Raw genomic sequence first — 17,667 nt, forward strand, 5'->3', positions numbered from 1 at the left:
TCATAACTGCAACTTCCACTATGTTCAACATCTATTTGTGTTATTTATTTTGGGCATATAACATTACAACATCAATAATTTAGATCCACTTAGCCTACCTCGTAGGAAGACTATACTGCGGAGGGCTGGCGCACCCAGATGTTCCTCTTTCCAAGGATGAATTAATGGAAGTCCTCACAGCTCATCTGTAAATTCATCTCAACTTTGATTTCGACCAAGTTAAATGAGTTAAAATCACTCCAGGCACCTTTCATGGTGGAAAAAACACACTTGTAGTAAGCACTGCTAACAGGGATACTTGGCACAAAGTACAGGAGCTTGGCATACTGTACTGGGAGAAAGCAGACCTGTTCTTTAAAGCTTGGGCCCAACGCTCACCTCACCTCACCTCAAGGTGAGGCAGACCTCTTTCAGAACACAGGTCTCATTCTAGAGCTCATCCATGTCTAGAGTGCCTTCCATTTGGGAACAGCCCGACATTTCGAAACACCTCCATTCCGAAACCCCTCCATCCCGACACATCCCACTCCGACACACCGCTGTTCCGAATCCGACTTTCAACTTCCAATTACTTCCAATATGGTTAGGGTTAGGGGTTAGGGTCAGGGGTACCACAATAGCCTTTTCGGAATAGCGGGGTCTTTAGAAAAAATGAGAAACCACGCCATTACGATGAATGGAAGTCTATTTTCGGAACAGCGGGGTTTCGGAAAGGCGGGGTGTAACCCTTCCATTTGAAGGGTGTATACGACTGCGGTCAGGTGCTGGTAGTTGATTCCTTGATTTTCATTGAGGTTGAAACACAGGATATTGCACAGGTTTTCAGTTTATGAGCTAAGGAAGACTCTGCAGAGCCTTTGATGTTGAAATCAACAGAGGAAGAGGCGAAAATATGGTCAACGTTTGCTCCGAATTAAGCTTTTTTTTGCACTGCTGGAGTTGAAAAGCCTTTTATCAACGAAAACACTCGGCTGAGGTAAGACTCTCACTCTCCCATTCTGAGAATTGAAGCCAGTGCAGGAGTGACGAAAACCGTTACTTGAATGGCCACTTGAGGCTGGCTCCAAAAGTGAGTCAATCCCCATAAGAGCCAGTTAAAATGCCCAACTTTGCAGCAGAAACAAACACGTTTCCAGCCTGGTGTAAACAATGGTTTTGGCCTCTATACCAAATGTATCCCTTCATGACAACTGTAGGGGGATGAATCTTTATTTAACTCATTTGAACTATATTAGTTGAACATAATTAGGGGCATTGCTGCTTTAAGTGACAGGTACCCACGAGCTGGCTGCTCGGCTTCAGCTCAGCTAATTTCAGTCAGTGAACTGATCTCTGATCTCTTGGCTGTATTCATAGTGTTTTTAACGCAGATATCAGACAAATAATATGACTTTCTGTGTGGTTAATTGGACTAACGCCAGGATCAGACAACACAAATTTATGCCGATTTTCACACATTTGGATCGTGGCCGACAAATTTCCAGTGTCGGGTCCGATTATGAATGTCGGGAACGACGAACAGATGTGTAGTGTAACTTAATTGAAGGACAGTGATAATCCACGACACCACGACAAAAAGTCTAGCATGTCAGAAATGTTTATATCTTCCTGCCTAGTTTGACATCTCCTACAACATACTCCTTGATGTTGACCAATAGGGTGACAGAGTGCTCTGACGTGTATATGTAAAGTAGAGGAATGGTTCGTTGAGCTTTGGCAACAATACCCCTGCCCTTTTTGATGTTTTCTCGAGGGACGACCGTGACAGAGTCAAAAAAGAAAAATGTTGGTGGGAAATAGCAGAGGCCCTGTGAGTAACTTGCTTGTCCGAAAAGACCACTAGCATCAAACACAGCACTTCTGTAGCCATGATTGACAATTTCCTGTCCCGACTCCCAGATGATTGGTCGGGGTCATACTCGTAGCTTGCCAGTTTCTGACCAAGACACGGCAACAATTTATGCCACCTTGATTGCTTAATCTGACGTGGTGACCATCGCGAACTACATAAATATCGTGCAGTCTGATTCCAGCATAAAAGAGTGAGGGCTGGCCACCTGTGTTTTGCCTGCAAGCTCTGGAGGAGACTGGAGGCTGGAGGCTCCAGAATCTGGAAGAAAACACCAGGAGCTGAGGAGAGGACAGAGCTGTTTAAAGTTTTGGGATTAAAAAATGGATATATAGTATCTTCACTCTCGCCTGCCGTAATGAGCCACGGAGGTGCCGAAATACACTTTAATGTACAGTTGCCCACTTAATTGACTGCTGAATGGTGAGGAAATGTCTCATTACCTTAGCTATTTAATGACAGCAGAGAAGAGATGGGGAAAGGAAAAGATGCTACAGGCATGAACGCATCACCACCCTGGTTAAAAAGGCACAGAAAAGGCTCTACTTAAGGAAACTTAAGAAGGCTCAAGTCCAGAGCCAGATTCTTGACAACGTTTACAGAGGAGCTATGGACTGGAAACATCACAAACTGACATGGTTCTTGCATAACCCACCAAAAGATACGCAAAAAAGATACAGAAGTATCCACTGCAGTTTCTTTCCTCTGGCTGTGAGACTCCTCAACTCATCCTCCACACCCCACTGTATAAAATGATTTGTTTTTCATTTTTCCTGCTATGCAGTATGAAGACTAAACTTAGTTTCATTTTACAACCCCAGCGTTGTAAAATGACTATGAATTAACTTTTACTTTTAACTTTTCTCTCTTGAGTCCCACAACTTTATGGAAGTGCTATACTAAAGTGCAATTTAATGACCGCTCCATTACTAACTGTGGGCGCACAGCAACCCAGCTGCACATAATGCACTAGAGAAAGTCGGTATGTTAATCTTAAGTTCAAGAGGCTCTTCTCAAAGAAAGTAAGATCTGAGGTTGGTCAATGGGGGCACAAGAGAGGATTTTACACAGATTGAAAGTCAGTCTGTTGCTCTCTATGCCAGATTTACAGCAAGATGCTCAAGTGGTTGTAGTTCTTGAAGACCATGTGTGAAGTGAAACAGAAACAGCTCATATGAAGCCCATATCAAACTTGAATATAGTTATTGACAAAATCTGTAAGGCAAGCCTGGAGACTGTGTTCTAGTGGAATGTAATGTCACATGGACATGAAACAAAGGCAAGATGAGAATGTGTTTCGGAGCTAATAATGATACAAAAGCCCTGGTGTCTGTTCCTCCCGGTTCAGAGATGGATTTTCAGCTTTATTTTTGGAACAAAAGATAAATATTTAATCAGTCTGAAAAACCCACAGTGTGAGGACACAGTGTTGTAACTAGCTTCAAGGTTTGGCAAGTAGCAATAATTCATAACCATTGCTATTTGATGTCTGTAATTTTATCAGTAAAAGATGGGGTATTCTGTGCCTGCTAATGGGATGAATATCAGAATTAAACATAAGTATATCTCTGATGAAAGGAGGCCCAACAAATGTGGACTCTCAAAGAAACTATGTTTTAAATTTAATGGCCTCTGTTGTTTGAGTTACCATCAGACCTACTGTCAAGTTAGACTCCTTTTCTTCCTGTGATCTGGTTGGTTTTGTGAGGTGACTTTTTCTCAGTTAAATATCAGTGCATTTTTTGATAGCAGCCAAGCACCACATCCTTGTAGCACAGCGACGAGGAGTACCACCGTCTCATATCAATGCAAGGGAGTTAGACACGCCCTAAATGCACTTGCACCATGCGCTTTAGACCATTAGTCCTTAGACTCTCTCACCCGGAGTAAATCTGGATTTCTTCTGGTTTGAACAATGTTGGAAACATTAAGTACACAATTCAACAAATAACAAAGGTCTAGTCATTTTCATCATCTTAATGCAGAATTCTTACATATTATATCAATCAGCTCGTCTTAGTTTGGTTTAAAGGAAGACACCTGAATCCAGAAGGTGTAAGGTTGTATCTTTCTGTTCATACGGAAAATAGGTGTAATAATATTTCCTTTCTTGACAGTTTTCATTTATTTAACACCCACAGGAATATATCAGCAATCAGCTAGCTGGAAAATGTAAACATCTAGCCCGACCCTGACCACTCTGCCAGCTCCATCCCCGATATATACTGAGACCCTATCACAATGTGGGCAGGATAGGGTTTAATCTGTGTTTGATCAATGTCATTACCCAGATAATGTGTCTAGATACTGATCATAGCTGATGAGATGGGGTCATGTTTTTTAAAACAAGCATTTCTTTCAGGGATGATAACTGTATGGTGAAGAAGAAGGGATGTAGTGCACACTGAGGCTTACAAACAGGCCAGGCTGTGTGTTGGTCATTTGTTGTGACATGTCCAAATCGAAGCAAAGATTTGGGATGCTGCAGTCTTGTTGTTGGATGTGAAGTTGTCCAATTACACCAAGAACCCAAAAGTTTTAGCTCTTTTCTTTCAAGTACTTGTCCCATTGTAGAAAGCGATTGAGTTTCGACTGGGCCTAAATGTGATACCGTTGGGGTTTTTTTTTTCTTCCTCCCCCGCCTGTGTATCCGTTCGAAGAATCACAATTACTGTTTTTCCTCCTTCCTCCTCCTGAAGGATATCCAATTTTCCTTTCCTTACATAGTTTGTCCTCCATTTTCCAGAGGAGACACGGTAAGATTTCAGAAAGTGCCAGAGACGACGGGCTACTGCTCAATCCTGTGATCGATGCATTTGTCCTTCTTTGTACATATGCGCTGCCTCTGGATATTAACATCTGAACTCAGGCCAAAACTGTGCTGTCACTTCAGCCTGAGCTCAATCTCTGCTCAGATTTAATTCAATCAAGGCTGCTTGTTGTGTGTTTGTGCAGGAAAGCAGCACTCTTTGTTGTGTGCCAGTAACTAATCTTTAATTAGCCTCAAAGGGCCCGGGCTTTGCAAACAAAATTCTTCTAATACCGAGCCGACATTATGATGAATCATGTACCAATGGTGAGTAATCTCTCTCCTCTCCTCAGTGATATGACAGGTACATGTTTACACTGTGTTGATGTGATTGTCCTAATGGCCTTTCAGCGAGCCATCACCTCTCCCCTCTCATCTGTCACATCCAGTCTGTTTCTGTTTTTCTTCTTCTTCTGTCCTCACACCCACATGCTATCCTTCCATCGCTCCCTCAGCCTCTCAGCTCTGCTTTCAATTTCACTTTGATTTCTCCCCACTATTGCTTTGGCTCCGCGTTTCGTTTTTTCGATCTACAGGAACTATTTGATCTTTTAACAGATTTATTTTATCTGTATGACCTTGCGATGTCTTTCCAGCACCACTTGTGTGGGGATATAGAGGGGAGAGGTGGAAGAGGGGGTTGCCTTTTCCTCAATCTGCCCATAAAAAAAAGCCTTTAAAACTTTATCAGCTGGCCCGAGCCCTGAGAAGTATAATTACCCCCACTGTTTCCAGCTAAACACAGAAACACACAGCCCACTCCTCACAGTGGATGAGACTCAGATAATGTTCCCTCCAGCAAGTGCCTCTTAATTATAACTTTTCTCTGGATAATGAGAATGATATCTGAAATTGGACTTCTTCATTTCTTTTATCCTTGAATTTCATGGATTCTGGGCTTAGAGTATGTCCCATACATGCGCTTTCATTGCCACAGGCTTTCCACTGACGAACCACCAGCTCCTTTATCAAGGGGAATAATTAAATCACAGCTAAATACTAAAGAATCAGGAGTTTTGACCTCTACTGGTACTCGGACAATGTTGAAGGAGTCAGGGTAACGTTGCTTTGCTGCACGTGTTGCTCTCCTTGGCTTCTGATTGAAAAGAGGCTCTGAATAAACAGACAAGGTCACATCACAGCAGCTGTAACATTTTTTTCAGCTGTGTTTTTCAAAACCTGTTCTACTCTTTTATTTGTTTCATTTTACTGTTTACTGTAGCAGCACATTCACTCATGGGAAAAAACAAACTGCTTTCTTGCATCCAATTGGAAAATCTCCGACAGGACACGTTATTTAAGCTGCTTTAGGGCCTGATCACACAGGGACTCGTTGTTAAAGATCGTTGTGTAAGATAATATGAGATCGAACTTTATTAATCCTGGATAAAATTCTTGTGCCAGAGATTGCCACAAAAAATGACAGTACAATAGAAAAAACAGGAACAACCAGGAAGAACGTCTGTGGAGCTCGGCTGCACGCACATCCGGCCTTCAACTTCTAAAAACTGCTAGAAAAAAGCAACCTGCAGCCCAGGTGAGGAGCGCCCGCCAGGCGCAGCATACGCTAGGAAAAGAATGGTACTGCTTTGTTCATTGTGTTTCTAGCGATGCGTCTCAGTGTGATCGGGTTTTCTGCCAATTTTTGCTGCTTCCTCTGCTGCTTCCTTTGCAGCCTGACTTAAGGCCTCTGCACACCAAGTATGTTTTCTTTTTGTCTGAAGTCACGTTTAAAAATAAATACAACCTCATGTTGTGTCAATCTTGTTTACACACTGACTGAAACTTTTGTCCATCATTCATTTTTTATGGAACTGGTTCGGTTTTCTGTGTTTTTTTTTTACATCCGTCAAAAGCCTTTAGAGGGTTGTCTGACTCTTCAGAGCCATTAAAGGAAAGAAAGAGTTTAGTAAAACAGACTGATCTCAGGACAGTAGTTGTTCTGGGATCAGTCTGTTTTATTAAACACCATGATCTTGTCTGAATATGTCCAGATCCAGGTGAAACCAGCGTGCACTCTTCTGATGGCCCAACCTTACACATAGTAGTTTGTTGAAATTGGTGGTATTCTTTTTATTGTGTGGTTCCATAGACCACTGACATCCTGACATACACCCGGGAGTGATCGGGATCATTCTGAGGTCCTTCATCAGCAGGTGAAACTCTCCTTGTTCTTGTGTGGTTTTCAGGATCGGATGGACACAGTAATTATTTCTCTTTGTTCAAGAAGTTAGAGGACCACAAAATCATCTTCACTACTTGATGACATTGTTTTGTGAACAGTTAAATAATGTAATCTTACAGCATGCTGCAGGGTTTCTCTGCTCAAATGATACATCATTAAATTAATAACACATTGACCAGTAGTGGACTGGCATGAAACCTCTATCACACCAGGGACTTTATATAGAAACCCTTACTGTTTTATAATAATAATCCAATTACATAAAGTATTAAACGTGTGTATGCGTACATTTTTGCTTTGGATATTTTAATTACAGTTTTTACTCTATCTTTGTTTGAGCAATATTACTAATCCTTGACTTATTGCTAACTTTAATTATGTATAAGGACTCAATCATCATTCTACAACTAATAGACCTTCAAAGAAGATCACTCTGAGAATAAGGAAAAAAAATAAATGTTTTCAGTCAAATCATCATTAACTCATCGTCGTGAGAGCTCGTCATGCTGTGACTCATTCCAGACAGTGAAACATTTCTGCTGCCTCAAAACCATCAATGGCATCTTCGTCGACTGTTCACCAAACAAAATGCATTATCATCCCTTCCATTATTTCAGCAGCCCACAAACACCATTACCTCCTCTGACTGAGTTAAGCTCTGCTCCTTCTTCACAGTGTGTAACCCACCTAAGCCACTTCAGGCTATACATAATCATAAGCAACACTAAAGGAGCGGGAAATTTGTGCTGACGTGCCAGGAAAGCAAGGGAGAGCAAAACGCAGAGAATCCATGGAAAATAAGTGCTGACTGAAGGGTTAGCAGAGGAAGAACTGCACTCCAGGGACACTGCTTTAGGTGGAAAAACGACACGGTAGCTAATAATAAAAGTGCACTCTGGTTTATTATTTGGGTTTTTATATGACATCCTGTGGGAGGAGTTTCATTATTACTTTTTGGGTTGAAATTATAGCCGCTTTGTTCAAATACTATAAGTATTTAAGATGTTCAGGATCTTCATTCTGGAGAATGTGTGGCTTATTCCACACAAAGACATGATTTTTCTTGTGTTTTCGAAGCAGCTGTGGATGAAAGGTGTGTGTTGTGTCAGACCAGTGTCCTCCAGTCTTACCTGACACAAAAGCTGCCACAGCAACAGACTTTTAATTGGGCTCCTGTGTTTCTGTGAGTTAGAGCTTATGTGCTGAACAAGTTGTATCGTGTATCATCAAGAGGCCACAACAATTAAACCTTATTGGTCTGATATGTCAAAGGAGACAGGAGTCATTCCTCACATGTACAAAATGATACAGAAACATGTCTCTACTGTGAATGGGCCACTGAAATCTGTTGGGTAACCAGACCAGATCTGACACTCATCCTTATAATTAAAGTTTAAAACAGAATTTGCAGAATAAAAAATGCTGTAATCTTGAAAAGTATGTACATTACAGAAATGTAATGTATGTATTACAGACTGATGTTGAGAATGCAGTGTTGCAAAGTTTCTTAATAGAACAAAAACAGGCTATTCAGAACTCAGAAATTGGTCTGTCACAAACAGCATTATAGAGATGTAAATAATCTATAAACATAACACAACGTTAACAAAAAAACTGTTAGCATTGTATTTCTTAGCGTGCCTTAGAGGGAGGTAACATTTTGGAAAATTTACTGGAATAAAAAAGAGGAATGTTAACATGAAAGCCTTAACCACTGATCTAACCAGGTGGATCAGATAACTGTATGCTATGCCCCAAAAACCTGCCTGACAGTTTATCACTGCCTGGCTTGGCTCAGGGTCGTGCTGTATTCGGGTCTGAGTATTTTTTGACTGCAATGAGAATATGGAAATATGGATGGTTTTCAGGGCCAAAACTAAATACATAAATAATGTAATTATAATCATATATATTTAAATTGTTATTATAACATTAACAATTATATGAAAACATGCTTATTTATTAAAACGCATTTATTCATACATTTACTTATCATTTAAAGTAATTATTTACTCATTTATTTTTATAAAACTATATATTATATATTTTATTTTATTTGAGCATTCAATAATCTAAACATTTATGTATATATTTGGCTTCGGCCCTTAAAACCCTCCATATATATCACACTGGACAGGCTGAACTAAACAATGGCTCATTTTCCTGTTAGACCACTTGGAAAAAACTCCCCCACACAGTAACTTAGAGTATGACATTTAACAAATGTATCGCACAGACCTTGACCCCCATCAATACTGAATCGATACTGCATGTAAAACAATGAAGTCAATTAAGGCGGACTGAAGGCGGATCAAATATTCCCTAACGGGGAGGTTTTATTTTGAAAATCGTGAGCGGAAGCGGTATTGTTTACCGTTTCCGGCCACTATCCTCCGTAGCCACCGATTTGAGCTGCTCAGGAGCCGGTGGTGTAGTTTAGTAACAAACCTTGGCACGTGTCCTTTCATCACACCGCTGGTCTCACCTCTGTAGCTAACAGTAGCCACAACTCGTCAACATGAGCTAACGCCAGAGGTTTTCCATGTGAGACTGAGAGCACGGTACGTCCCCTCTTCCCTTCAGCTTGACTAACGTTACAATGGTAACGTGTGCTAGTATTTTTCTCTGCTGTTTTTCCGTGTAAATGCTACTGACCAGTTATTATGTAATAATTATTAATGACCAATGTGATATTCACTAGTGTTATAAAAGTCCGAAGGAACCACAGTGAGTTCAGCACCGTTGTCAGCTCGGTCTGTTGTCTCTCATTACACAAACTTTCATCCATCAGTGTGTGTCCTGTAGGTGCAGACGATATGAAGCTTTACTCTCTAATGGACACAATGTGTCTCTTTATGCTTCAGCTGACCTCTACAGTGCAGAGATACTCAGTGGTGCTGAGGTGTGATATGTTTCATTGATATGTTTCACAGGCTTCTACACTTAACCTGATCAAATCATACAGAATGACGTTTCACATAAACATGCAAGGTCTTAAAATTCCTCCAATATTAAGTAATGGAGCATATTTGATCATCACATTATTATTATCATATTATTATTATCATTGCTGTTGATGTTGTTGTTACTGTCATTACTAGTAGTAGAGTTTTACCAGAACTAGTTGATTGGTTTAGCAGAAACCAGCAGAGGTTTGGGTCCCTTTTAAAAAACAGCCTGTGTATTTCACCTATCAGTGACAACATCAGGACTAAACAGTGAATTCACTAAGGCATGGACACAGGACCTCTGTGGGTGTCCTGTGGACTCTTTGAGACCTGTGGGTTCAAGGGTCACGTTGTCCAGCCCTACACCATAATAGATACACTGAAAGTAATATAATTATCTTCTTAATCTTATCTGACTGATGACTTGTGTCATGACTGTGTGTCTGTGCAGGTGCTGAGGATGACAGTTGTGAACCTGTCCTTTGCTGCCTGCGGCTTTTTGGGGATCTACCACCTGGGTGCCGTGGGGGCCTTTCTCCGCAACGGGGACAAGCTGATGGGCTCCCTCAGGGCCTGTGCGGGGGCCTCAGCCGGGGCCCTGGTGGCTGCTGTAATGATCACAGCCCCTGACAAGTTAGAGGTAGAGTGTTCACCTCCTCATTCAGTCTGCAGAGAGAAAAGAATTAGAGGTTATACACTAGTACTGTGGTTAATAAAGTAAGGTTGGGCGAACCTTCAGGGGTCTTTGAGGCGTTTTACAGAACGAAATAGGGATATACATTTTATATAATTTGTGAAAAAAACACTGAAATCAGAAGGTTTTAGAGTCACAATTGTAGTCATATTATTCACCGTTACCATTATTATCTCCTCTTCTGCAGTGCTGACACTTTTTTGTGAGTGTGGAATTAAAGATTTTGCGAGGCTGAAGTGCCATTCTCAGATATTCAGCATGAAAGATTTGACATCCCAGCTGGAGGACTGACTATCCTCTTACTGTAAGATTTAACACCCACTAGCAAAAAGAAGTATAAAGCAAGATCATAATATTTGGAGAATACACGGATAACTTCAATTGAAGTTGAATTTATATAGAGATAGAGGATAGAAGATGATTCTCAGTCATCTAGGTCATGATTTGTCCATCCAGCTGATACTAGAACATTTTAATTAATGTTGCTCCAGGACCGTCAACTGACCAATCACGCTTTTGTAATGTCATAGCTCAGCGACTGGGAGACAAAGACTTGAAAAATAGGCACATCAGAGAAGTTATTCTTTCAAAGGGTCTATTTTAACCCAAACCATGTTTTTCTAACCCATACCAAGTATTTCTGTTGCCTAAACTCCACCCAACTGTGACAGAAAACTTAAAAGAGACTGAAAATAATTGGTGTATAAATAATGAGTGAATAGTGTAACAAATAATAATGTTCTAAACAGGATCCTAACTCCTGAGTGAGCATCATATATTTAACCCATTCAAATGCAGTGGCCTGCTGTTAACCAGTCGGTCCTGTGTACATCCATCACTGTTTTGATCAGGCACCAAACAGGACAGAAACAGACAAACTCAATGCCAAGAACAAATGATGGCAATATATGTTTCTAAAAACCACAGATATGTTGAGCTTTATATGTTTTATGTTGCAACTTTACATTTCTTTAGGTTCAATTTTCAATGTTATGCTGTGACAACAATGTGTTTATAGACTGGTTGAAAATGTGATGTCATCTCGAACTGTGGTCTTTGGCTCGATAGCTGACTTCCAAAACAACCACACACAATAACCCACAGGCCGTCACTCGGATGAACAGTTAGATCAGTCATATAGCAACATTTCATCTTTTTTCTTTTTCTTTTGTTTTCTTTCATATAAAGTCTACAAGTAACAATACATATTATTATTATGCTATTATTAATACTTATGTAGTCTTATTAACAAGCATCTTATAAGGACTTATGACCTCACGCTAATTACATGGACCTTAATACAATGTGTTACCAACATGGTTTGTTGTTGATTATTGTTGCTTTTTATATGTATTTATTTATTCAGCTATCTCTTTACCTACTGGTATGTGCTATACATAATAGTGTTTATTTTGACCTATCTTTGTTCAGCTTTGTTGTCCTTGATTCTCTCAAACGCTGAAACTGATTTCTATTGTGACCACACTACCAGCCATCCAAAAAACTGAACATGAAGCAGTTTTATTTGTGTGATATGAGCATGTGGGTGTAACTGAATGCGGTGTGATGTCATCACAGTGTTTTTTTCCTTCTCTTGCAGCACTGTAAAGAGTTCACCTACAGGTTTGCAAACGATGTGAGACGACAGAAGTTGGGAGCCGTCACACCAGGATACAACTTCATGCTCACACTACGGTAATTACTGAGCAGACATCACTGAAACACTGATGTGGGTCTGAGCAGTCGTGTATGATGTAGCACAACTGTAGACAAATATAAGATTTGTATAAGGGGTGTCAAAAATCACGGCACAAGATTGTGTGATGCAAAACCTTGCAACTACTCACAAATGAATTGCAACATGAACCAAATATCAGTTGGTGAGCAGTGTATGGTGAGGACAGTGTGGGACGGTGGGAGCTTCTTCTCTACACGTCAGAGCATCAGAGTCCTCTTTCATTCCAAGATGATAAGCAGGTTGCATTTAGATACACAGTGAAGTACAGTGGGGGCTCAGGGGAGGATGTCAGTCTGTCCTACTTTTAATCCAAACTGAAATTTCTCAACAATCACTGGATGCATTGCCATCAACTTAAGTGCAGACGTCCATGTTGCCCTCAAGATGAATTGCAATAACTTTGGTGGTCCTCTGACATTTCATCAGCTCAGAATTTTAATCTCCCAAATTCTTTGGTTTATGAACAAATACCTGCCTAACTAAACTAGACTAAAGTTATTCAGCCACAGCTGCTTTTTGTTTGCAATCTCGAACATTTCTGGAAGCGGTAATTGCAGGTGTATTATTGGACCTCACTGCTTCCCAGAGATCCAGTGTCGGCTGTGTGAAGTCGGTCAGTAGCCAGTTGGCAGCTTTGCCACGCTTCCATAACAACGCCACATGAAAGCGACTTGCACTTGTTTTTAAAGTTTCATCATCCGCTGTTAACGGTATTTTCTTTATTTGTTTGGCCATGAGCGTTAACAGTAACGTTAGCAGAGACCAGGACAAACAAAACTGTTATGGCACGTGCGAACCACCTACTCTCTCTGGCTGACCAACCACTGCTGGGTGAACGTGTCACTAACTGTGGGAAAGTCCCCACCAGCACCCATTTATATTTAGAAACAATATATTGGCAAAAAAACAGGAAAACAAGTTAATAATTACAATCATTTAAGCACCTGTGCAAATAATAGTTTTAATTGTGAGGCAGCTATTGTGGTAATTTGGGGTCATTTCAAAGAATTTTCTTATATGTTACCTGGTAATTACCACCTTTTTACCAAGTGTAACTGAAACACCTACAGTATAATAACAAAAACATAAAACCCTCATTAGTATTTTGGTGGTCCGGTCTATGTTCAACAGATTGAGTAATATAATAATTACATGTTACTGTACAAAGCCCTGTGTTTGCAATGCCTTGTGGGGTTATTATTATTAAAATGAGCATCTGTGTGTGGATACTCTCCAGGGAGGGGATTGAAGAGATTCTACCCACTGAGGCTCACAGTCTGGCTTCTGACCGCCTCTACGTCTCAATAACGCACTCTAAAAGTGGCAAGAACCACATTGTCTCCAGGTTTACCTCCAGGGAGGAGCTCATACAGGTACACACCCCCACTCTCTAAACAGCACTGTTCCCTGAAATGATTGGATTATTTTACATCCTTGTTTTCCATCATTCTACAAATGCTGATTTTGTTTTTTATTGCTTTGACCAGAAAATGAGTATGACAAAGTCAACACTTGTGTAATGAATGTCAGCGTACTGTATATCAGCAGTGGCTTTGACGGCCTAAATATAGCCATCGTCTCCCCTTTATGTGACATTTACAGAAAGAATTTCTCATGTTAGTTGTGGACAAGATCAAAAATGTTCAGTGTCCAGCTACCTCCTGCTGAAGGCTTCAGTGTTAACTCATTGACTGTCCCCACTCTCCAGGCTCTACTGGCCAGCAGCTATGTGCCTGTCTATGCTGGACTGAAACCAGTAGAATTCAAAGGACAGGTAATGGGCTCATTCACTGTGTTGGGGATATTTACTGTCTCATCATTTGTCTGTCCAAAGTATTAAATCAACTATTTTGACTGTATGAATCACGTTAAGGCACTGTGTTTGTAACCTGCAAAGTCAGACAACACACATGATACAATCAGATATGATACAATAAAACTTTATTGTAAGTTTCCACTGGAATTCATTCATTCATTCATTCATTCATTCATTGTTTTTAGTGGCAATTGCAGGGAAGGCTGAGACAAGGGGTGGTTGGTTGGTTGCAATCTGTAGGATTTAGGACTGAATCCTACACACTGTACCTTTAAATGTCAGGAGCCAGTGGTAATGTTAGTCTGTCTGTAGTGAAAAATATCCATTTTGGAATGATAGGATGAGAACACACTGCTCTGCTTTCCTTCCGAGTTTCCCCAAATGCAAACAGCAGAACTTCTGTGGAAGTCTAAAACATCATTTTGCCTTAGTCTTAACTTTACTTCTAGACACTGTATGACCTGGGAGTCTGGCAGTATCATAGCTTGATTTTGTTTTATTAGAAATGGATTGATGGAGGGTTCACCGACAGCCTGCCAATACTGCCCGAGGGACGAACCATCACTGTGTCTCCCTTTGCTGGAATGCAGGATGTGTGTCCTGTCCACAGAGGGTCCTTCAACACTCAACTCCGACTGGCCAACATGAAAGTAATGGTGGGTACTGTATTATTTTTATTAAATTGGTCTGAAGAGGGGAATCTGACATACGTAAGGATTCAAAGATCTCTATTGTTTTCATCCAGATAACTGGTAATGTTGATGTAAAGAAGTAGCACCATTCTGACAAGCCATGCCATTAAATATGCCTTTGCACTCAGTTTTTAAGGTTTGGGCCAGAGAGAGATCCCTGCATTGATGGTATTTGTCGGGGGGGTGTTATGGCTGGAATACAGCGAGCTGAAGAAGTGATACATGATGAATTCTTCCTTCTTTTAAAGGTGCACTATGTAGTTTTTGGGAAGAAAGATCAGAAGAGAAAGATCTTCATTGGCTGATTTCTTTCTACCTAAACAAACTAAATAAACAAAATCTTTTCTACGCTTCTCTTCTTTCTACAAACAGTGTTCTGGACCTTATTTTTCTCTGAGAACAGCTTGTTTATTCAGTTATGGAAAAAATACATATTTCTGAGTTTTGAATTTCTTCTACAAAACCACAGAGTGCCCCTTTAATGAGCACCATACAGCCTGGGGGGCATTCTTTGAAATCATTTTATGTTGTTTGGTTGGTGTGTTACATTTTGCAGACTTTAAAGGATAATTGCAGAGTTATTTATCCTGCCATCAACAAATCTGGTTAAAAAGACTGTCTCTCTCTCAATACTCTCTGACTTTGCTACCACGTCTGCAACTCTCAGCCCTGAGGTTATTAGTTCCTACTGAAGACATAAATCAACACAAAAATATGTACTTTCTTTTTTTAACTTTCTAATTTCTTAAAACATCTGGTCACTGAATTTTTTTTTCAAACCGTACTCAAACAGAAGGAAGTAGTGCGTTTGTTGGGGTCTATTGGTCAAATTGGCAAGTTAATCCACATTTGGTGTTCTAGGGTGTTTTTCCAGCAGCAGGACTGGTGTGATGTTGTAAATGGTTAACTGGTGAATCTATGTTTTTCTTCAACAAATCCCATGTGTAGACCCAAACCAACAATGAAGGCATCCCACTAACAAGTATTGTCTGTATCAAAGCCTGATAAAGCCTCAATCCTCTGTGCCACAGAGCTCCATTGTTGTCCAACAACTATTCAGAACACATCAGTGAGTCACACTGTTTATTGCCGTGAACACACACTGTAGTTTATTTGACACATTCACTGTCCTGCTGCTGCAAATACTGTCAATCCACAGTACACTTGTAATAATTAGTTCCAAGAACAACTGTTGACAGTGTGCTCTGCGGATTACCAAGAGGATCATGGGAAGCTATTTCTTGAAAAACAAGTTGCTGTTGAAAAGAGTTATTACCAGCCCTGACAGTGTGGCTGGTATTGATTTCACCTTGTGTGTGTGTGTCATCATGGTAGAATGAATAGAACACCTATTGGGGTTAGGACGGGTTGAGTCAAACCATGCCGCACCGATTTGCATTTCTATTACCAGATTGACCGCGCCGAGTCGAGCCAAGCCATGAGACGGTCCAAGTGCACCCACCCAGCACCCAAGGTGGCCACGGCGACATCGCACAAACACGGGTCCCTCAAATGAGCCTGTGTTGCTAGTACTTTCTGCTGTATTTTAGTGTTTCCTCATGTTTGCTTCAGATGTTTCAGGAGTCATGTCAAGTTACTGCTGGTGAAAACCCAGCGTTTCCTGATTGTGCTGCTTCATAATTAAGCTTTCAAATGACTAAATAACTCCCTGCTGCAGGGAGGAAGAGTATTTACAGCCGCTACCACTACACCACTACACAAGCCAAGCACGTCATCAGTCAAAGACACTTCAAGCAGGCAGCCCTGTTGTAATGGAAACGCAAATCCCCGGGCTGATGTGCCAAGTCAAACCAAATAGAGCCAGGCCGGCAGATGAAATCGACCACAGAAGCGGTTTTGAGTACTTTGCCAGGTGTTTAATGTCTGTATGTCTGTCTGATTTTTGTCAGGTGTGTAGTCGGATCAAAATGGAGGTTGAGTTTAAAGATGGGTGTAACCCACAAGTATTGAGGATTCATTTACTAATGTAGTAATGACTTCTGAGAACTCATGGGTTGTCACATCAACATGTTGACAGCTGTTGCAGGAGGACTCCCTTCAAACACCCCATTTGAGAACATGCGCTGGCAAAAATCTGTCCACATACAGACTGTTGAGCCGGGCCTTTTTTTTGTTTTCCATGTCTGCTATTAACTTCTTTAAGAGTAAATACTGCATGTTACTTTCTGTCGTTGTCACAGATTTTCATGAAGACTTGACCTAAATGTAATATTTTCCTGTTTCCTCAGTTCTCCTTGGAGAACATCAAACGTCTGAACCAGGCTCTGTTCCCTCCATCCACCAGAAGCATGCAGTCTTTATGTGATGAAGGTTTCAGTGACGCTGTGAGGTTCCTGAAGAGAGAGGCCTGGATGAGCTGACAGTCAGATTCCCTCATGGAAAGAACTCTAAGAACGAGCATGAAGTACCGTTTACAGAATGCATTTTATGAATTTTAATGTATTTATTTCTGGTGTGATTTTAGTTTTTCTTCAATAAATACAAAAAAAAAATCAAGACCAAGTGTTTCCATGGAGTGATGTTATGGAGGCGCAGCTCTGTGTGCACTGACTGGTCTGTGAACATCACCTGTGTTGGTTTGTGAAGCAAAAAGATGCTTTTTTCCAGGATCAAGGCCTCAGTGTATATTTATACAGCAGAGCATGGAAGAGTGTGTGTATCATTGTGAGCCTCCATCAGATAAGTGTTATCACACACATTCTGGACCTTTTCCTGTGCTCTATGTGACAGCAGCTGGACATGATGAAAAGCCCTCATGTGAACATGGACTCTTCATCAATTTTCCAAGGAGGCATTTAATTTCCCCCCACTTGAAGCAGTGGGAAAAAAATATTGGATATCGCAGCACTTCACAGGAAGTCCATGCTGCTGTCACGGATGTTGGAAGCTCCCCCAGGACACGAGGGGAGAGAATC

General features: G+C 40.8%; 1 protein-coding gene across 2 annotated transcripts; it reads left to right on the plus strand.

Annotated features, from left to right (window-relative positions):
- The first annotated feature begins 9,229 nt into the window (after positions 1-9,229).
- On the plus strand, positions 9,230-17,248 carry pnpla4 (patatin-like phospholipase domain containing 4). Of its 2 annotated transcripts, XM_084346982.1 has the most exons (8): positions 9,230-9,404; positions 9,708-9,745; positions 10,243-10,431; positions 12,086-12,180; positions 13,461-13,596; positions 13,932-13,997; positions 14,543-14,695; positions 16,981-17,248. In XM_084346982.1, the coding sequence occupies exons 3-8, from the start codon at positions 10,252-10,254 to the stop codon at positions 17,110-17,112; spliced, it is 762 nt and encodes a 253-aa protein (XP_084203108.1). In that variant the 5' UTR covers positions 9,230-9,404; positions 9,708-9,745; positions 10,243-10,251; the 3' UTR covers positions 17,113-17,248. The 2 variants fall into 2 exon arrangements, with proteins under 2 accessions (XP_084203108.1, XP_084203107.1); XM_084346981.1 differs by lacking the exon at positions 9,708-9,745.
- The last annotated feature ends 419 nt before the right edge of the window (positions 17,249-17,667 follow it).

Source organism: Pagrus pagrus (assembly GCF_965226575.1).
Source record: "Pagrus pagrus genome assembly, chromosome: 24".
Taxonomy (NCBI): domain Eukaryota; kingdom Metazoa; phylum Chordata; class Actinopteri; order Spariformes; family Sparidae; genus Pagrus; species Pagrus pagrus.

What these genes read in the sequence shown, in the direction of transcription:
- pnpla4 (XM_084346982.1), top strand. Translation starts at nt 10,252, where the DNA reads ATGACAGTTGTGAACCTGTCCTTTGCTGCCTGCGGCTTTTTGGGGATC. An exon ending in AACTTCATGCTCACACTACG is followed by an intron (nt 12,181 to 13,460) that starts GTAATTACTGAG and finishes GATACTCTCCAG; the next exon opens with GGAGGGGATTGAAGAGATTC. An exon ending in CAGTAGAATTCAAAGGACAG is followed by an intron (nt 13,998 to 14,542) that starts GTAATGGGCTCA and finishes TTGTTTTATTAG; the next exon opens with AAATGGATTGATGGAGGGTT.